This window comes from Rhinopithecus roxellana, chromosome 6 (genome assembly GCF_007565055.1).
Source record: "Rhinopithecus roxellana isolate Shanxi Qingling chromosome 6, ASM756505v1, whole genome shotgun sequence".
NCBI classification, from domain to species: Eukaryota; Metazoa; Chordata; class Mammalia; order Primates; family Cercopithecidae; genus Rhinopithecus; species Rhinopithecus roxellana.
The window spans coordinates 79,311,235-79,333,330 of NC_044554.1; the positions used below are offsets into that span (position 1 = coordinate 79,311,235).

Here is a 22,096-nt window from a genome sequence, read left to right on the forward strand (position 1 = left end):
ATCTCAGCTCACTGCAAGCTCCGCCTCCCGGGTTTACGCCATTCTCCTGCCTCAGCCTCCCAAGTAGCTGGGACTACAGGCGCCCGCCACCTCGCCCGGCTAGTTTTTTGCATTTTTTTTTAGTAGAGACGGGGTTTCACCGTGTTAGCCAGGATGGTCTCGATCTCCTGACCTCGTGATCCGCCCGTCTTGGCCTCCCAAAGTGCTGGGATTACAGGCTTGAGCCACCGCGCCCGGCCCTGATTCCTTCTTATATCCTTAGAGATCTGTTCCTAGAATTTCACATCAGTGTATCTTGTTGTCCTAATCAAAATCTGTATTTTCGTATCTTGTTACACATAGGGGAAAAAGAGCCAAGAGAATGACACAGAAATGGAGCTGGAGCTATTCTTAATACTCCTAACTGTTTGGATGAGGTTTCTGTCACTTGTGGCCTACAGCAGTCTTACTGTCCCCCCAACCTCCCACAGAGCTCTTCAGGTCGAAGAGGGTCACCACTTTGTAGAATGGGAAGCTCTTGTTCAAAAAAGTAGAAACTGAATACAAAACTAGACTTTAGAAGGATAAGATAAATAAATCAATGCATTCATAACACATTGTTACCAGAAAGTGAGGGGGTTAGAGGTCTCATCCTTAAATTCTGCTCTCAAGGACATGGAGGGCCCCTCTCACGGGTTTTCCCAAAGCTCCTCTGGGTGTACTGGTCTGACTCAGCAAGTGAACATCTGTGGTTTTGCCTAGCCAGCATCCCTTCTCCTAGCAGTAGCACTCAGCATGTCCTTTTGGGGAATCACTCTTTCCTCTTGTGGTTTATTTAAAGTGACAGCACAATCAGACCCCAGAGTTTGGCTTATGTCCTAGGCCTTGCCAGTGAAAATACGGTACCTCATTAGTGGCAGTTATTTTTCCGAGAAAGGACATATCATGGCCCAAGGGGCAGCAGCAGGTGGGTGGAAGAGACAGATAACGAACAATAAGCTAAATAAACAAATTCAGTCAGGAGCTAAATAAAGAAGTCACTCAGGAGCAGGAGAGGTGGCAATTTTGAATGGGGTGATTAGGGTAGTTCTCAATGAGGCAGCATTTGAGCAAAGATCAGGAAGAGTGAGAAGTAGTCCAGCATTCCAAACAGACAGCAGCCCGTGCAAAGACCTTGCAGCAGAGCCCTGTCTGCTTTGCACAAGAAATAGCACAGAGGCCAGAATGACTGGAGCAGAGTGAGCCAGTGCGGAGGCAGGAGCATATGAAGTTGCAGGGGTAACAGAGGAGCAGATCAGGCAGGGCTTTTGCTTTTACTCAGAGTTTGGGAAACCACTGGGAAGGTTTTGGGCAGAGGAGGAATTTGATCTGGCTTTTCTTAAGGTCACTCTGGCTGCTGTATGGGGACAGGCTGCAGGGAGACCAGGGAAGAGACCACTGTCATGACCAGGTAGGAGATGATGGAGGCAGAGGTAAGAGGTGGTCAGGCTCTGGGTATGCTAGGGAGATCCAACCAACAGAATTTTTGGGCCCTGGAGGTGGGATGTGAGAGAAAGGTGAGTGCCAGATAACAGCAAGGTTCCTGGCCTTGACAGCTGGAAGATGGAGTTGCCATCGAGATGGTGATGCTATGGAGAAGAGATCAGGGGCACAGATTTGGATGTGTTGAGATTGAAATGTATTTTAGAGATCCAAGAGGAAGTATTAAGTAGGCACCTGGATAGAGGAGTATGGAGTTCAGGAGACAGGTCCCTCCTGGAGATAAAAATTCAAAGCCAAGCCTTCTCTCTCCGCACTCAACAAAACCTCACTTAAACAGGCTTGTCAGGTCATGGAATAAATAGAACTCTTGGCTGGGGAAAATGCCGGTCAACCTTACCTTACCCGTCAGAATGCTGCCTTCAAGATCAAAGAGATCTCTTTCCTTCAGCCTAATCCATCCCTCCCCTGGTTTCCCCTCAGCCCCACTAGGCTAGAAGCTCCCTGGCTTCTCCCGCATCAGGATCCCCAACAAGCCCATTCCCAGGTGGATAAGAGCCCAGGCAGTTCCCTAGACCACGTTCACTTCCTAGCTACCCAGGAACAGGACATCGCAGACACAGGCCTCCTGGAATATTCCGCCCCGCCGCTTCTCACATTTACAGGAAGGACTCAAGTAAGCCTCTGCGCCTGTTCAGTCGGCCCGGGGCCACCAATACCAAAGGGACCCAGTGGGTTCTACGTGGTGAGTGGGGGCCGGATAAGAGAGATGCGACACCACCCCGACCCCCCAACGCCGGGGCCAGGCACACCGTGAGGGGCCCAGCCACTTCCATACGCCCTCCGGTCGGCGAGCACCTACCACCCACCCCTCGCCACCAAGCTGGGTGCAGAGAAGAGGTCAGGCGCACGGACGGTTCTTACGGCCCCAGACACCAGGCCCAGGGCACAGAGGCCGGGATCTCACGCGCGACTGCACGAGGCCGGGACCCTCCCTCCCCTTCCCGTCCACTCCCTTCCCCTCCGCCTCCCGTCCTCTCCAGGTCTCCGCCATCCCGCGTCTGGGCCTCCGCCCCCCAGCGGGGCAGCCAATCGGAGCTGGGATCCCGCCCTGGTCCGCAAAGCCAGTGGCGCCCGGAGGCTGCACAGAGAGCGGTGCCCGCGTCAGGTGAGGCGCGCGCGGGGAACGGGGGTCGCGCGCGGCTTCCACAGAGCGCTCGGGCCTGAGCTTGAAGCCCCAGGCCCGCAGGAGGCCCGGGCCCGCGGCCGCCAGAGCCGGGACGCACCCTGGGCGCCGCCTGCCCCGCCCCGCCCCGCCCGGGCCCGGAGTGAGGACGCGGTCGGAGGCCCAGCAGCGCTGGTCCCGGCTAGGGGCTTTCTCAACTACACAAAAGACAGTCTAAAAAATTAAGTATCCATTTCGGTTAAGACTGCCCGTAGTTTCGGTTTTTATGTAGACTCAAGAGGGCAGGCTCGGCGTCCGCGTGCCGCGTAGTCCGGCGGCTCCAGGAGCGCGAGCGGCTGGGCCCGGGCGTAGCCACCGCAGGGCCGCGAGCTCGGCCGGGGCCCGCCTGGGATGCGCTGGGGTCTGCTCCGCGGGGGCGAACCCTGAGGCGCCGCGCGAGGCACTTGGCCTCTCCTATCCCCGCTTTCGTCTTTGGAAACTGGAAACTATCACTTATTTCATAGACGGTGTGAGGGTTATATGACAGTGTTCTGTAAAGTGCACTCTACATATGAAGTGCTCAGAAATATGGCTAATAATGAAGGTATTTATAAACTACTTAAATTATAAAAAGAGTTTGCGACATCAGACTTACAGTTTTGGATACTATTTTTTCCACTTAACGTTCATTATATGATAGGAGTTTACCATCCTATTATACCGCTGTGCGATCTGATCTTGGGCACGTTAACCAACCTCTTGGTGCCTCGTTTTTTCTCACCTGAAAAAGTGGGGCTCATCATAATGCTTACTTGGTAGGATAGCCGTGAAGAATAAGTGACTTATCGAACATAAATAGCTTACAATAGGGTTTTCAGCATGGGAAGGATTCGGTAAATGTTAGTTGTCATCATCACCACCTACAAAGCAAGCAATACTGTGTTGAAAGTTTCCATCATTAATGTAATTTCTATGGTACGATTTCCAAGAAGATATTAAAATTACGGAAATAAAGGTATTGGCATATTGCTAATTATTTCCCAAAAGATTGTATTGATAAATATGTTCATCCTTCCCTTAACGGTGTGCATTCCAGAAAAACAAACTTAAGTCAAATGTTAGACAAAGTATCAGAAGGGAGATTCTGTAGCCAGGGAGCTAAAAATTACAAAAGGGTCTCTAATTGTACTTGACCTTTTTAAGGAATAATTTTCAGTGTGTTTTCCCACATTTCATATGTAATCTTTACTGTTTTTGTTTGTTTGTTTGTTTTGAGACAGAGCCTCGCCCTGTCCCCAGGCTGGAGTACAGTGGCACGATCTTGGCTCACTGCAACCTCCGCCTACTGGGTTCAAGCTATTCTCCTGACCTGAGGTGATCTACCCGCCTTGGCCTCCCAAAGTGCTGGGATTATGACAGGCGTGGCGTGAGCCACTGCGCCCGGCCGATCTTTACTTTTTTATTCTTTGTACCCCCTGCCTATCCAGTTAGCGTCTGATTAAAGTCAAAGATTTGCCACTTTGGGCCACATCTGTTAATTTTCATCTTTGTTCTAATTGTATTTAGTTTTTGATCTACACTACTTATTACTCCCAGTCATTTTTTATAGAACTGAAAATCTGGTAAAATACTCAAAATTGCACAGACTTCTATGTAGAGGCGACACTCCACCAGAACCGTGGGCTGACAGGGAATCCCACCCTGCAGAAGCCGCGTGCGTTTTCATTTCTGATTCTCTTTGGCGTATCCAGGACTCTGATGACATGATCATATATATATCAGTAGTTTGTTTTTTTCATAAATCATATATTTAAGATTTTAGAAATAAGTTGATAGCCATATATTTTGAAATTTGAAAAAGACATTTCATGACTCAGCTTCAAATTAAGCTTTAATCAAATAGTGAAACTTTTCATTAATGGACAGTGTATACCTTTTTGTTTATTAAAAAAAAAAAATGGGCCGGGCGCGGTGGCTCAAGCCTGTAATCCCAGCACTTTGGGAGGCCGAGACGGGCGGATCACGAGGTCAGGAGATCGAGACCATCCTGGCTAACACGGTGAAACCCCGTCTCTACTAAAAAATACAAAAAAAACTAGCTGGGCGAGGTGGCGGGGGCCTGTAGTCCCAGCTACTCGGGAGGCTGAGACAGGAGAATGGTGTGAACCCGGGAGGCGGAGCTTGCAGTGAGCTGAGATCCGGCCACTGCACTCCAGCCTGGGCGACAGAGCGAGACTCCGTCTCAAAAAAAAAAAAAAAAAAATGTAGTGCCTTTGTGACAGGGGAGCTTAGTTCCTGACAATGTTCTCTTGAGTCTTTTTGTTTGTTTGTTTTTTGAGACAGAGTCTCACTGTATTGCCCAAGCTGGAGTGCAGTGGTGCCATCTTGGCTCACTGCAACCTCTGCCTCCTGGGTTCAAGTGATTCTCGTTCCTCAGCTTCCTGTAGCTGGGATTACAGGAACGCACCACCACGACCAGCTAATTTTAAAATTTTTAGGAGAGACAGGGTTTTGCCTTGTTGGCTAGGTTGGTCTCGAACTCCTGCCCTCAAGTAATCCACCCACCTCGGCCTCCCCAACGTGCTAGGATTTACAGGCGTGAGCCACTTCACCCGGCCTCTCTTCAGTCTTTGAGCTGTGAGCAACTAGCTACATTACATGAGCTGCTAGATCTGCCTTACAGTCAGAAATGAAGGTCGAACTCTCAGGCACAGTATATACACACAATATATACACACTGATATTTCAAAAGTACAATGCCCCAAATTGATCCACAAAGGAATTAAGGTCATTTGCAACAAAATCACGTAGAATAGTAACAAATAAATAGAAGATAAATATGGCCAGGAATTGAGATGAGAGAAAGTATAAGTACAAGAAACTATTGCAGGGAAAAAAAGAATAAAGTATTTCAGTGCTATCCAATAGAATTTTCTGTGATTATGAAAATGTGCTATATTTAATTAATTTACATTCCAATAGCCACTCTGTCTAGTGGCTCCCTTATAGGTCGGTGCAGGCCTATGTTTTTGTAGTTGAGTCCCAAATTTGTTTCTAGAAAGGTAAACTTGGTCAGTTACATGGTTCTTGTCATTTAAAAGTAAAACAGACATAGCAACTTCATTCATTCATTCATTCACTGATCCCCCAAATGTTAATGGCCTTGAAGGAAGCAGAACCTTTCCTGATTCTCAGCTATAGGGAAAATTTTCTGTGGGCTTCATTATCAGAGCACCTTGATATGTTATTGCCCTGTGAAAGTCTGTTCAGTTAAGGAATTGGGGCTAGGAGGGATGCAGTCAGTGAAAGTGGCATAATTTGTAATGTTTTTTAGAGTTTTGAATAATTATGCCAACTAACCTTTATAGAAAAGTTTAGATAAATAAGCAAAAAGAAAGTAGTCACTAAAAGACTACTCAGCCACTCAGAGACGTAATTACTGGTAATATTGTGATGTCTGTATTTCCAGACTTGTGTCCCATATAGCTATTATATTTTTCTCGCTAGATTCCAAAGTATCCAACTCCCTCCAGGGCAAGAGTTGCTTTTACCTTTACCCTTAGACCTCTGAGGCTAGCAGGTGGCCCCACCTGAGAGGGTCACCCTCTCCCTAATCCTTCCCCATACTTCTGGAACAAGGAGGAAGGTCACAGCTGTAGTTCATTCTGCATGATGAGTAATCCAGGCTTTTTCAACTCTGGCATTGTTGACATTTTGGGCTGGATAACTCTTCGTTGTGTGTGTGTAGTGGGGGTAGGAAGGTGTCCTGTGCATCACAGGATGTTTTGAAGCATCTGTGGCCTTTCCCTACTAGATGCCAATGGCACATACCCTGAGTACAACAATCAGAAATGTCAGTGAGAACTACTGGGTTAATGAAAATCAGTAATTTATTGCTGACAAAGCTCTAGAGTTTCAGATTCCAATTTGCATGTGGGAGACAGACTGAAATCAAAAGGGAAACAATGTAAGCCAAGGAAGCTGTTTAGTCCTGACTGTGCTATTAATTTACTGTGAGGTTTTGCATCTCTCCCACGTGCAAATTGGAATGTGAAACTCTAGAGCTTTGTCAGCAATAATTTAGTGATTTCCATTAACCCAGTAGTTGTTTTTTGTTTTTTGTTTGTTTGTTTGTTTTTGAGATGGAGTCTTGCTCTGTCACCCAGGCTGGAATGCAGTGGGACGATCTCAGCTCATTGCAACCTCTGCCTCCTGGGTTCAGGCCATTCTCCTGCCTCAGCCTCCTAAGTAGCTGGGACTACAGGTGCGTGCCACCATGTCCAGGTAATTTTTGTATTTTTAGTAGAGATGGGGTTTCACCATGTTGTCCAGGATGGTCTGGATCTCTTGACCTTGTGATCTGTCCTGTGCCCACCTCGGCCTCCCAAAGTGCTGGGATTACAGGCATAAGCCACCGCACCCAGCCCTTAACCCAGTAGTTCTTACTGACATTTCTGATTGTCGTGCTGCGGGGAAAAGTGTATATGCCACTGGCATCTAGTGGGGAAAGGCCAGGGATGCTGCAAAGTGATATACCACCAGGTTTATCAGTTGGGATCCCAACAGTGAAGAGCATAAAAATGAAAGGAATTTTAAGGAGAATTTTTAAAGAAGAGTGGGCAAGATTGGAGGAACCAACAAGTGATGGTGAGGCACACAGGAAACAGCTTCAGTGGGCACCACCCCCACTCTGGTTTGAAGGGGTAGGGAGGAGACCAGAGCTGGGAGGAAGGGGCTAGAGTACTGCTGGAGGAGCCACCCCCATCCAGAGCTGCTGTGGCCATCACAGAATGCAGCCACTGCCAGAGCAGCAGCCTGGGGGACTGGGCAGGGGGAGCACAAGTACCCCCAGCCTCTCTCTTTCTGTTCCTTGCCTGCCGATCTTCTCCACTGGCTAAACCCAGGTGGACGCTAAGAGTACAGTCAGCCTGCCTGATGAGGCCATTGGAGGGACCACCAGGGATCACCATCAGCAAGGGATCCAATGTCTTTCTGCCTCTGCAGAATGAAGATTGGGGGAGCTCTACTTCTTAGGGATATTGTGGGAATAAAAGAAAATAGGCAAAAAATGTTTTTGAAAAACAAAGCACATACTGCACACCCATGAGCCACTGCTGCTTTTGACCCTTGGCTCTGTTTCATGCTATGATGTCGTGTCATTCTCTTTTTAGGTGCTACAGGATTTCTTTAGGTTTTTTTTTGTCCACCCTATTTCAACTCATGTGTGCTTGTTTGTTGTGCTAAAACGAATATTTGCTGATGCCTGAGTGAATAGTTGAATTTTTTTTTTTTTTTTTTTTTTTTTTTTTTTTTTTTGAGACAGAGTCTCGCTCTGTGGCCCAGGCTGGAGTGCAGTGGCCAGATCTCAGCTCACTACAATATAACTCACATTTATACGTAATTATTTTTCTTGTAACTTAGCTATTTCTCTTTGATAAACTCAGAAAACCTCAGACTTTGAAAAGACCTTGAAGTTCCTCACCTGAAATCTGAGAACTTGGAGCACCTTAAAAAATCTGACGGAAAACAAAACAGTGAAAGAACATGATATAGTCAGTGTAGAGAATAAAATTATTTATGTAATTAATATTGAGGATGCAGATAACACATTGTGAAATCTTGCTTGTAAAAAATCTTGATCTGCTGAAGATGTTCTCTCTAGAGATCTTTGAAAGCATAATTATTGAGCTTTTAAAATGTTAGAAACAAAAGTTAGACCCACACATGTTTTGGCTGTGTGGAAGATTTGTATTCCTTCCCCTGCCCACCCCTCTCCCACCCCCGCACTTGTGAGTTGTGCCTGTGTACGCAGTTCCTGTTGTACTTGGCTGGGCAGAGCTCATCTTTCAACAGTAAGGGAACATAGTTACGACCTGGACCTTCTGGTGGGGGTCAGTGCCCAAAAACATGTATGGGACTCCAGAAAGTTCTGCTCTCAACCCTATTTTGAAATCGAGTTGCACATTGTTCTGCAATTATTTGAGTTAATAAGCAGCTCTTTTCAAACATGATGATGCCCTTCCAAGTTTAAATACACTAGGCTTAATGAAAGTCATTGACTTCATCTCATTTCTCTCCTGTTATATTAAGATCACTTTCAGTAAAAGGTAGAAGCTTTTGAAGTGGTGAGGAGGAGGAACAGAAGGGACATAGAGCAGATGGGGGCTGAAAAAGTGGGGCGGGGAAGAGAGTGGCTTCTCTTTGGCAGAGTACCAAGGAGAAGCCCTATCTGTACAGCACTTTTGTGCCTGGGGCCTTAATGGCTGCAACCTGAGCCTCAACCTAGTTTGCTTGTGGAGCAGAAGAGAAGCTAAAAACCTTCAGTTAACCAAGCCAGACACTAAGAAAGTTAAACCGAAAGAGAACCCCCCAACCCCCCCAAAAAAAGAAGTAAAGTGGGTTAAAGTGATACCATGTTAGCACAGAAAGAGAACATAAGGGTCATCTAAGTTCATCTGCCCCCTCTTCTATTTCAAGGTACAGAAACTAAGGCACAAGAGACCCTGTGCCCTGCTCTTGATCACCTGGTGCCAAGCCAGGTCTAGAACTCTGTTCTCTGGGGTCACAGGCTGGCTCTTCATCCCCTAGAGAGACAATTCATCTCTGTGCACCTGAGCCCATTGTGTTTTGTAGTCCAAGCAAATAAAGGGTCAAATACCAAGACTGTTTTGCAGACCGGCTGCAATAGATATGGGGGGAAGAGAAACCTGCTTTAAATTGCTTCAAGCAAGTTGTTTCTGCAAAGGTGTTGACTTTTTTCTTTCAACTTCCTAGTGAGCCACTACAGCCTGAGCTGTTATTTGTCATTATGCAATAATTCAGGAATTAACTCAAGATTCTTCTTTTTAAATTATTTGTTTATTTAGAGATAGAGTCTTGCTCTGTCGTCCAAGCTGGAGGGCAGTGGCGTGATCACGGCTCACTGCAACCTCTGCCTCCCGGGTTCAAGCAATTCTCATGTCTCAGCCTCCCAAATAGCTGGTATTACAGGCTCATGTCACCACCCCCTGCTAATTTTTGTAATTTTAGTAGAGACAGGGTTTCACCGTGTTGGCCAGGCTCGTCTTGAACTGACCTCAAGTGATCCACCCGGCTCGGCCTCCCAAAGTGCTGGGATTACAGGCATGAGCCTCCACACCCGGCCTATTTATTTATTTTTAAAGTGGCTGCTCTTAGAAAGGCATACCATGTTTCTGGATGGGAAGGCTTATTAATTCACCCTAATTTAATGTATAAATTTGATGCAATCATAGTCACAGTCCCAGTGGAATTTTTTAACTTGGTAAGATGTTCTAAAATTAATATGGAGGTCTAGGCAAGTAAGAATATATAATAATACTGAACAAGATTAATGAGAGAATTTGAATTACCAGGTATTGAAACACTGTAAAGCCACAATCATGTAAACAGTATGTTATAACCATGGGAATAGAGGTCTGTGGCACAGCAGAAAAAATGAAAAAAAAATAATAACTGTATTCATAAAAATTTAAGTGTGGAGTCACTGGGGGAAAGGATTAAATATTCAATAAAGTGTAGGAACAACTATTTGGAGAAATGTAAATTTACAGCCTTATCTCTTGCCATATACCAAAATACTATTTAGATTTGATTTAAAAATAAAAATGTAAATAAAGAAAAGTTAAGACCAGGCGTGGTGGCTTATGCCTGTAATCCCACCTTTTTGGGAGGCCCAGGTGGGTGGGTCACCTGAGGTCAGGAGTTCCAGACCAGCCTGGCCAACATGGTGGAACCCCATTTCTACTAAAAATATAAAAATTAGTGTGGTGGTGTGGTGGCGGGCGCCTGTAATCCCAGCTACTCAGGAGGCTGAGGTGGGAGAATGGCTTGAACCTGGGAGGCAGAGGTTGCAGTGTGCCAAGATCGCACCATTGCACTCCAGCTTGGGTGACAAGAGTGAAACTGTCTCAAGAAAAAAAAAAGTTAAAAATCTATAAGAAAATAAAAATATATTTAATATAAGTGTTTTGAGAAAATATTTCTCAGCATAATACTAAAAGTTAGAAAACAGAATGTTTCTGTGTTTGACCATTTAAATACTAAACCTTTGACATTTAAATAAAAGAGAAAAACTAAACAAACCAAAACCTTTTTGTTACAAGATTAGGTCTTAGATATTTTAAGATATATTAAAATACAGAATAAAGTTCCTCCTGGATTCTGTTCAGTGTTTAACTAGTCCTGGCCAGATGATGGGGAGGAAAGGAGAGGGAGCTGTGTGATGGGCAGGCAGAGAGTTGGAAGGTGGAGCCAGATCTTCCTTGGCCTGGGATTGCTGCCTCTCCTGACAGTGCATCTTATTATAAGGGGGAGTTGAAAGCAGAAGGGGAAACAGCACAGAAAGGATCTGTCTGTCCTTTACAGTTATGTGACATTGGCAGGTCCTGCCAGTCACTCAAAGCTCTGTGAGCAACGAGTTGGGGTACCCCAGCTGCATGTGCTTTAAAAACAGCAGTGTGGCCAGGTGCAGTGGCTCATGCCTGCAGTCTCAGAACTTTGGGAGGCTGAGGCAGGAGGTTCATTTGAACCCAGGAGTTCAAGGTTGCAGTGAGCTGTGATCATGCATGCCACTTCTTTCCAGTCTGGGTTAAAGAATGAAACCCTGACCCTGAAAAATAAACAAATAAACAGCAATGCCATTTATTCTAGCTAGTACACCCCTGATGCCCAGTGTACGAGTTCCAGGTAGGCTTCTTTCTCATGCATATGCATCTGTCCACATCCTTTCGTTTGTTTGTTTTCTTTTGTTTTGCTTTCCTCAGATTATGTAGGAAAACAATAAAGTTCATAAGTAATGTTTTGTAGACCACTTTTATAGGAAAATTTTCCTTTAAGATCTCATTAGAAAGGAAAAGAAATTAGTCTGCCACCGAGTGCCTGTGCCAGCACAGTTACACCGTGGAGCGTTCGGATAAAGCGGCACTGAACGCACTGCAGCCTCCTAAGTTCAGAAAAGAAAGCTCATTAGCATCTACACTGAAGACACTCCTGTTCTTCACAGCTTAAATGATCACCGTTCCTATTGGGTTATATTTCACAACTAAATCTTACATATTTGAAGGCACCCTTGGGATGTCCAATAGGGACAGATATTTTTATGCTGCTATTGTTGCAGTGGTCGGCGGCCATGTGGTGCTGGCCCTCTTTATGTATGTGGCCTGGAATGAAGACTCATGACAGTGGTGTGAAGGCAAACAGGATTAAAGTGAACATCACCTTTTGATAGCATTAAATTCATTTTTTAAAATGATATATGCTGGAGGGGGGACATCTGATTTGAATAAAGTTGAAAGAACATGTTAAAGTCAGTCTTAAGGAGTCATGTTTGAGTAGTGTAAATTTTGATCCTCCTAATATGTTGGTTTGTATATTCAGTTTTAACGATATAAATCTCATTTGCAAATGAGAATTTGGAAAAGTTAAATTAGTTATAAATACATATGTTAATTATAAAAAAAAAAAAGAAAAAGCAAGTAGTAGTGAGATTTCTTCAAGGTCAAAAGACTCAGGGCAGTTTCTTCTGAATGTAGTTTGGGGGCTGGAGACAGAAATAGGAAGCAGTAGAATTGCTAGGTCAGATTGGAATTTTAAGAGTTATTGCTACACTGCCTTCCACAGAGATGCTACCCACTTTTAGTCCCCCTATAATATCAGAGTGTATTCCTGACCACACTTTAACCAACACACTCTGGCAAACATTTTGATCTGTCAGTCAGCTAGGCCTTCTTTCTATAATCATAATTTACATTCTGTGATCATGACTGAGGGTATCATTCTGTCTGTTATAAGAGTTACCTGAATTTCCTTGTCTGGAAACCATAGAGCAATTTAGAGCTGGAGCAGACCTTAGAGATGAAGTCCAGCCATTCAGCCTACAGCCTATGACCTGTTTGACTGTCATAGTTACTTGGGTAGTTCAGGACTGACAGGACTGGACACCAGGTCTCCTGTTTAGCATGGAGGCTCTCTGGGTGAATGTAAGACAGGACCTGTCAAGGCCTCTGGCACAGCCTGGGGTTTGAGTCTAGAACCAGGAAGTCTGGAAACTGCAGGGCAGTGCTGTAGTGCCTTGGCTGTGAGGCAGGGTGCTTTACCCTCCCTGAACTCCAGGCACTTCATCTGTAAAATGGAATTAATACTAGTTTTTGTTGTTGTTGTTGTTGTTGTTGTTTGCCAGGGTTCTGAGGATTAGGGTTAATGTGTATGAACTAGCTGACCCAGAGAGGTTCACATCTGTTCTCATCCTCCTCACATTTGGGTGTTCTGTTATGTGACTCTGTCACTCATGTGCAAGCTCCAAAGGAGACTTGAACGAAAGTTCTTAAAAACAGAAGTAAAGCACAGTAGGATGTTGGGGAGGGCATCTCTGTGGGGCCTCCAGGTAGCCAGGGGAGGGCGAGCAGAGTGTGCTTGCTGGGGACCCTCTGCTGCTGTGTCTTCACGCATCTGCCACTTAGTGCTGGTGCTCCCACCCCACCCACCGCCTGCGGGTCAGCTCTCAGTGTCTTAGTTATCCTTCTGATTTTTTTTTTTTTTTTTTTTTTTTTTTTATGAGACAGGGTCTCTCATCTGGGTACAAAATAGTTTGGGGGGAAAAAAAGAGATAGGGTCTCTCTCATCCTGTGAGTGACAGAGGTGATGACATGTGACGTGTCAGTGACTCATGTCACTATCACTTTAGGCTAGAGTGCAATGGCATGATCATAGCTCACTGCAGCCTCAAATTCCTGGGCTCAAGCAATCCTCCTGCCTCAGCCTCCCAAGTAGCTAGGGCTATAGGCGTATGCCATGATGCCTGGCTACTTTTTTTTTTTTTTTTTTGGTTGAGACGGAGTCTCGCTCTGTCGCCCAGGCTGGAGTGCAGTGGCCAGATCTCAGCTCACTGCAAGCTCCGCCTCCCGGGTTTACGCCATTCTCCTGCCTCAGCCTCCCGAGTAGCTGGGACTACAGGCGCCCGCCACCTTGCCCGGCTAGTTTTTTTTTTTTTTTTTGTATTTTTTTTAGTAGAGACGGGGTTTCACCGTGTTAGCCAGGATGGTCTCGATCTTCTGACCTCGTGATCCGCCCGTCTCGGCCTCCCAAAGTGCTGGGATTACAGGCTTGAGCCACCGCGCCCGGCCGCCTGGCTACTTTTTTAAGTAAAGACAGGGTCTCGCCATGTTGCCCAAGCTGGTCTTGGACTCCTGGGCTCAAGTGATCCTGCCACCTCAGCCTCCCACAGTGCTGGGATTACAGGCATGAGCTACTGTGCCTGGCCTTTCTGAGACATTTTATGTATAAAAAGACATCACACCTACATTGCCTCCCCAGGATCTGAGAAGAAAGTCCACTTTCTTTGTCACATTCTGCTTTTTGGAATTTTTCTTCTAGTAGGTTCCCTTTTTCAGATTTTTTTCAGGAGATGTAAAAAGGCTCCAGACTGCAAAAGGAAAGGCATCACATGTGCTGGCCAGGTTGGGTCATGAGACCCGCTCTCAAAGCAGGAAGGAGCAATGGTAAGAGAGAAGGGAGGGGAGTTGCCGAAAGCAGGCTATTTTCTTTTTTTTTTTTTCTTTGAGACAGAGTCTCACTCTGTTGCCCAGGCTGGGAGTGCAGTGGCTCGATCTTGGCTCACTGCAGCCTCTGCCTCCCAGGTTCAAGCAATTCTTCTGCCTCAGCCTCCCGAGTAGGTGGGATTACAGGCATACGCCACCACGCCTGGCTAAGTTTTTGTATTTTTAGTGGAGACAGAGTTTCATCATGTTGGCCAGGCTGGCCTGGAACTCCTGACCTCAGGTGATCTGCTTTCCTCGTCCTCCCAAAGTGCTGGGATTACAGGCATGAGCCACAGTGTCCAGCCCCAAAAGCAGGCTATTTTCAACACAAAGCCCACACGATCACCCACACACCCTTCCCCAGGTAATCTTAAGGTTGTCAAGGTTTGGTTTTGTTTGTTTTGGAATGGGGGTAGTTATTTCACTGTCATTCATGGTTCTCATCCCTGTGCTTAACCAAAGAGAATAAGATCAAATGCTGTGCTGGGTCCAAGGGCAGGGGTTGCCACAGCCTTCCCTTTTGAGAGGCCCTCTGCCCTCTGCAAGCTAGAAGTGGTCATCGGCATTGGCTTCCTGGACTGCCTATGCAGGTGGAGGGGCTGGAGAGGCATCTGTAGTGCATTTTTCATCACCTCTGTTATCCATTTGCCTGCCCTTGCCTGCCCAGTTTTAGTTAAAATACAGTGGCAATTCTAGTGGCTCTAACAAGTGAGGGGAAAAGTTAATCTTTACAGGCCTCAGTTCTACTGACATTCCAGTGTTTCTCCAGGTGTGGCTCCTGACCGTCTGTGTGCATTTACCTGGATGCTTGGTGAAAATGCAGATTCGTGGCCTCCCCTCCACTCTTGGCCTTCCAAATCAGAATCTGAGAGTGAAACCCAGAAATACACATTTTCAACAAGAATCCTAGGGGTACATTGAAGTTGAGGACCCCTGTTAAGCCGTGCTGTTGCTGTCTTTCATTTCCTTCACTCTGTGGTCTCCCCTCATCTCCTCTTGTCACCCCTCCTTCTTGCTCACCTGTTTGCCCCCTCTTTCCTTTGTCTTAATGCTGAGGGTCCGGAGTGGCTTCTTGAACTATTCTTTGAACATATTAAATTGCAGTCCTCTGGAAACTCAGCTAAGAAGAAAAGAAAAGTGTATATTTCTTATTGCCTTGCTTGTCCCCATTTAAAAAGCCAGATAAAAAGCTGTCCTCTTCAAGCACCAGTTTTGGGAAGTGCATCCTTCCCATGGAGGCATCCCAATTGCAGCTGCTCTTCCAATGTAGGAGATGGACCTGGGCTTGGAAATGCCCTTCTCTAAGGATGTCAATCCCAGGGAAGTCAGCTGTCACCAGGCCAGAATAGACACTGGCCTGGATATCCTTGCTGGAAGGCACAGGTGGTGAAGGCATTTGGGGAAGATGAGACCGATGGGACAGGAAGCAGTGGGGGAGCGTGGGGTGGCAAAGGGAAGTGTTTGCATGGAGTTTGGGCAGGTGCCACCAGGGACCTGAACCTCTGCTTTTGTCTTTACAGTGACCGAAGGAAGAGACCAAGATGAATACAGAGGTGAGTTCTTTACAAAGACCAGTTTAAGGGATGCTCTTCTTACTATGTCCTTCATTTCTCCTTTACAGGATCTCCATTCCCTTTCAGAAACATCAGCACAAACTTGAGAACACTTCCCCTCCAGTCTACTGATGTACACGTGGTTCTGAGTGACGCAGGAAGAACTAGGCCCCTCTGAGTTCTTATCTGTGTCTGTCTGGCTTCATTCGAACTTACCCACTGCAGCTAATCCTGAAACAACACTCCTAGCTCTGGCTAGTAGTGGGGCATGGAGGTTGCTGAGCCCAGATCCCTGCTTTGTGTTATTCTGGAAACACTTTCTCTGCATTGTCTCCTTGGTGCTCTCACTTCCAGTTCTTTGATGCGTGGAGATGTCTAGCTCCTCATCCCTTTGTTTTTTCCTTTTGTTTTATCCATCAGCCCCTTCCTCTGTTCACTCCCTTCCAAGTGGAGCCTAGACCTTGGGGTTCATCACTTCAACCACTGCTGTGCTGATGCCCACTATGCTTTTCCCACTTGTCCTGTCCATCCACACGGCAAACACAGAGGCCGTCCCCACAAGAGGGGGGTCTTTGGTAAGTGGCACAGCCTTGTGCTGTTTGCAGCTGGCAGATGTCTCAGCGTCCTTATCTGGTGCTCAGCACCACCCGCCAGGCCCCCTGTCACTCTAGGCAGCTCCTTGCCAGTGCCCTGAACCCCCAGCTCCAGGTTTCATCCCTCTCCCTAAGCTCTGTCCTCCTCGAAGGTCCCCCTCACTCTTAGCATCAGGATCGCTTTTCATTTTACAGAGGAAAATGTAAACATTCCATCTGACATCATCTCACTCCATTCCTGCCTCTCCATTAGTCCTATTCCTCCTGTCACAGTGCAAGGGATGCTTGTCAGTGAGAGAGTTCCAGGTTGTGAACACCAGAAAGCCTGAGTTAATGTGCCTTTTTCCTGCAAGTCCAGGTGAAGGGCAGGCTTCAGGGCTGGTCGATCCTGCGGCTCAGTGACCTCCTCAAGGATCCAGGAGCTTTTCACCTCTCTGCTCTCCATCCAGCTGTTCGTTGCATCCTAGGGCAGGTGCCCACGTGGCAGCAGGATGGCTGCAGTGGCAGTTGGGGCCACACATGTTCGCATTCCCTTTCATCAGCACGAAGAAGTGGCTTCCGGCCACTCCTTCAGGGGAGTGGGAGCCTTTTTTTGAAGCCCCATCAAATGCCACCTTCGGTCTTATTGGCCAGAATCAGGTCCTGGACCATAGTGTGTCTGAGGAGCAGGGATTTTGTGTTTGGCTTCAGCTACTCAGGCCTATCCTGGAGCAGCTTCCCCCATGCCCCAGGGCTGGATATGGAAAGGAGAAAGGGGTATGTATCCCTCTCTGGTATGAGACATTCCTGGTCCATTTTCATGCTGCTATAAAGAACTGCCCAAGACTGGGTAATTTAAAAAGGAAAGAGGTTTAATTGACTCACAGTTCAGCATGGCTGGGGAGGCCTCAGGAAACTTAACAGTTATGGTGGAAGGCAAAGGGAAAGCAAGGCACCTTCTTCGCAAGGTGGCAGGAAGGAGAAGTGCTGAGTGAAGGGGGAAGACCCCCTTATAAAACCATCAGATCTCGTGAGAACTCACTCACTATCATGAGAACAGCATGGGGGAAACCGCCCCCGTGATTCAGTTACTTCCACCTGGCTCCTCCCTTGACATACGGGGATTATGGGGATTACAATTCAAGACGAGATTTGGGTGGGGACACAAAGCATAACCATATCACCTGGTGATGGTGTACCCTTCTGCTGCTCTGAAACTGCACACTCCTGCCTGCTCAGACCTTGTGCCGGCTCCTCAGTTATCTCCTTTGCCACCTGCATCATTAACCTAATTCCCACTACCTCTTTCTCATCAGTATTTCAAAATGCTTTCTTCAGAACCAAACAACACCTCACATCTTGTCAAGTGACTGTTGTCCTATCTTTCTCATCCCCTGCAAGGCAGGCTTCTCAAAAAAAATACCTGCAGTTAATATCTCCATTTTCTCTTCCCTGGGCCATTCTCAGCCTGTTGCGGTCTAGTTTCTTTTCCCATATTATATACTGAAATGAGTCTTGTCAGGGTCAATGATGATCTCTGCAAATTTTATAAAAATGTATCTTGTAATAATGTAGATACATGTTCATATCACAAAACTCACTACAGAATGGAAAACAACCAAAAGTAAGTCTCCCTATTATTATATTATCTCGACCAGCCCTGTTCCACTTAGGGCTGACTTCTGGTAACCACTTTCTTGTGCCTCTGACCTCCTTATCTGAAGGCCCCTGTGGCTCACCCTGTGGCTTGCTCTAATTCTTAGGGTCTTTTAAGTTCTAAAGAAACAATAGAAGCTTTGCATTAATATTAAGCTTATACACCCTGGTCCAGGAGCAGTTCCATCAGTCATCAGTGATCTCTTCTGTCCTCTTTGATGGCTTTTCCTCTTAACCTTGCAAGAACATTCCTAGACTTGGTTCCTCCTTTGCTGTTCCTTACACACACACACACACACACAACACACACACACACAAACACACACACACAACACACACACACACACACACATATATATATATATATATATATATATTTTTTTTTTTTTTTTTTTTTTTTTTTGAGATAGAGCCTCATTCTGTCACCCAGCCTGGAGTACAGTGGCATGATCTCTGCTCACTGCAACCTCTGCCTCCCGGGTTCATGCGATTCTCCCACTTCAGCCTACCGAGTAGCTGGGATTACAGGAGCACCACCACGCCTGGGTAATTTTTGTATTTTTAGTAGAGATGGGGTTTCACTATGTTGGCCAGGCTGATCTTGAACTCCTGACCTCGAGTGATCCTCCCGCCTCGGCCTCCCAAAGTGCTGGGATTATAGGCATGAACCACTGTGCCTGGCTGTTCCTTACACATCTGTCCCTCGGTGTCAGAACGCCTTCTCCCTTCTCTTTTCTGTCCATGCCCACTGCAGTCTGACTGTGTTCTCACTGCTCTACTTCTCAGGGGAAGGTACCAGTGAGCCCCACATTACCAAATTTGGCAGAAACTTTTTGCTTAAGTATTTGACACTATTGACCACACTTTTCTTGAAATGTCCCCTTGATACCCCAGGGTTTCTTCCTGTTTCTCAGACCACTTCTCAGAGTCTCTCTTAGGCTCCTCTTCTCCCTACTCCTTGAGAGTCTGTTTCCCAGCACCCTGCCTGCTGCCCTGGGAGCTCATCTGCTCCCACAGCTTTTCTTGTCAGTTGTGTGTTTTGGAAAGTCCCAGATGGATCTGTTCACACAGGTACCTCCTCAGCTCCGGACATGTACGTCCAGCAGCCTGTCACTCATCTCAGTCAGAGCTGCCACAGGGACCCCAAGCCTGTTATAACTCAGGCTGGACTTGCTGCTTTCACTTGCCCCAAATCTGCTCCTCCTCGAAGGGCTATCCATCAGCCTGGCGCTCCAGTCCCCTCACTGTTCCCACACGCCAGCAGCCAGTGACCAAGGCTGTAAATCCTGTTATTGCCTTGATGTAGTCACCAAAATTTATGTGACACCACACTGTGCCAGACTCTAGACCTGGCTTGATGGCTGTAATGGTAAAAATGTAAGTGTGGTACTCATGCTCATGGAACTTACCACTAATTGGGACCACCATAACTTTCCAGTCTGTCCCTTCCTTACCCTACTTCCTGCCTCCTCATCACTTCCTAATTCTTTTCTTCTCCTTTACTTTCCTCACTCTCCTCTAGGCCATTCCCTCTCCCTTTTGGAAGGCAGGGGGAAGAGACCTCAGGCACAGGGATGGTCTACACACCCAGTTCCTGACACATTGCCTCTGTTGCGCTGTGCAAGGCTCTGCTCTCAGACTTACTTATTTTTTATTCCTTTTTTCTCCATCCCCATTCTAACTCTGCCAAAGACAACTATTCTAATGAATTAAGTGTTTTTCCTTTTTTATTTATGTATGTTCATGAAAAATTTTGTTTTTGTGCAAATACCTTCTAAATTTATATACAGTAAGCTGGGCGCCGTGGCTTATGCCTATAATCCCAGCACTTTGGAAGGCTAAGGCAGGCGGATCACCTGAGGTCAGGAGTTTGAGACCAGCCTGGCCAACATGGCAAAACCCCATTTCTACTAAAAATACAAAAATTAGTCAGGCATGGTGGCACATGCCTGTAATCCCAGTTACTCGGGAGGCTGAGGCAGGAGAATCACTTGAACCCAGGAGGCAGAGGTTGCAGTGAGCCAAGATCATACCATTGCACTCCAGCCTGAGCTACAGAGCGAGCTTGCCTCAAAAAACAAACAAACAAACAAAAACATTTATATGCAGTAAAATTGCCTCTTTTTTTTTGGTGTACAGGTTTACCCGTCAAAACACATGCATAACCATCACCCCAGGATGTCAGGATGCAGAACCTCACCCCAAAACATTCCCTTCTGTTGCCCCTTTATAGCCACAACCTCCCCTTGCTACTGACCCCTGGCAACATATATCACCTCCTGTGTGATATACTTTTTTTTTTTTCCTGTAACAGTCTTACCCTTGTCGCCCAGGCTAGAATGCAGTGGTGCGATCTCAGCTCACTGCAACCTCCGCCTCCCATTTCAAGCAATTCTCCAGCCTCAGCCTCCTGAGTAGCTGGGATTACAGGAGTGGGCCACCACGCCAGCTAATTTTTGTTTTTTCAGTAGAGACAGAGTTTTGCCATGTTGGCCAGGCTGGTCTTGAACTCCTGACCTCAAGTGACCTACCTGTCTCGACCTCCCAAAGTGCTGGGATTACAGGCATGAGCCACGGTGTCCAGCCTGATATACTTTTAATGTACATAATTGCATTTTATATCATTTATATCTCATTCTTCATTTTTCTGCATGTTCAACATATATGGTTAATCTGCTACACAGCAACCCAGAAGTCAATTGCTCTAAGTCACAGGGGGTTAAGGGGCATAATGGAGATCTAAGCCCCAATGTTTTTGACCCATTAATGCCTTGTTCTTATCTGTATCCAGCTAATCCCGTCCATCCAGTTCAAATGTCCTTTGTACTGCACAAACAGTTTTCTCAGAGTCCTCTCTCAGGAAGTCATACCTCCCTCTTATGAATTTCCATTGCGCTTTATGTATCTTTTCTTTTGTTACCTTCCCCTCCTGCTTTGACTGTAGCTGTCGGGGTTGCTCGCTCATCTTAGCATCCCCCATGGCATCTGGCTTGATGCATGCATAGCTTATCTTCACTAAATGTCTGTTGACTAAATGATAGGATGATTCAGAGACTGTTAAGTAATCTAATGCAATCCACAGCTTGGGAGGGTCAGTGAAAATGTAGAGGAAGGAAATCATATGACAGAAATTTTCAAGCAAAACTTGTTGTGGCCTGGAGACTGGCTGGAGGGAGAAAGCACAGAAGGACCATTGGCCACAGTCAGCCTTTGATCTCAGGATGTTTGTTAAATGCAGGAATCACTCTAAGCATTTAAAACTGGGTGTTGGCCGAGCGGGGTGGCTCACGCCTGTAATCCCAGCACTTTGGGAGGCCAAGGCAGGCGGATCTTGAGGTCAGGAGATCGAGACCATCCTGGCTAACATGGTGAAACCCCATCTCTACTAAAAAATACAAAAGAAATTAGCCGGGCATGGTGCGGGCACCTGTAGTCCCAGCTACTCAGGAGGCTGAGGCAGGAGAATGGCGTGAACCCGGGAAGCGGAGTTTGCAGTGAGCCGAGATTGCACCACTGCACTCCAGCCTGGGCGACAGAGCAAGACTCCGTCTCAAAAAAAAAAAAAAAAAAAAAAAAAAACCTGGGTGCTGCCAGGATTCCTAGAGCTACTGGCTTTTGCCCACAAGTTCAGAGGACAGCCCGTCAGGAAGGGTGGATAATTGGAGTTTAGCACAGAGCATGAAATCCAGGGCGCAATGGGACAACCAGGTTGAAATGTCTTGGGAATGCGGCCTGGAAGAGAGGATGGCCCATAGCTCAGGATGCTTGTGGTCTTTGACATAGAGGTGGTCATAGAAACCCTGAGAATGAGGGATCCCCATACTCTGGGGATATGGGGGAGAGAGAAGAATAGAGGGATGAGGATTGAGCTTTGGGAAATATATACCTCTTGGGCAAAATGAAGAAAGAAAGTGAAATGTGAAAAGAAAACCTTGGTGGCATGAGGTGAGAGAAGAAAGGAAGGAGTGAGTTTGAAGAAGGTCCAGGTAAGGGTTGTCCATGTCTAAAGTCCAGGAGCATGTGGCTGAGGAGAAGCCCTTGAATGTGGTGATGAGAAGGTCTTGGATGACCCATGGGGAAGCAGGGAGGCATGGGAGTGAAAACCAATTGCAGCAGGGCCAGGAGGGGTGAGAGGAG

The 22,096-nt window shown here is 46.6% G+C and overlaps 1 protein-coding gene across 1 annotated transcript in view; it reads left to right on the forward strand.

Annotated features, from left to right (window-relative positions):
- The first annotated feature begins 2,212 nt into the window (after positions 1–2,212).
- BLVRA (biliverdin reductase A) overlaps positions 2,213–22,096 on the forward strand; it is a 45,928-nt gene continuing 26,044 nt past the window's right edge. Inside the window, exons 1-2 of the mRNA XM_010381585.2 lie at positions 2,213–2,626; positions 15,699–15,731. Coding sequence (XP_010379887.2) covers positions 15,720–15,731 — 12 coding nt within the window. The 5' untranslated portion in view covers positions 2,213–2,626; positions 15,699–15,719. The remainder of the gene's footprint in view (positions 2,627–15,698; positions 15,732–22,096) is intronic.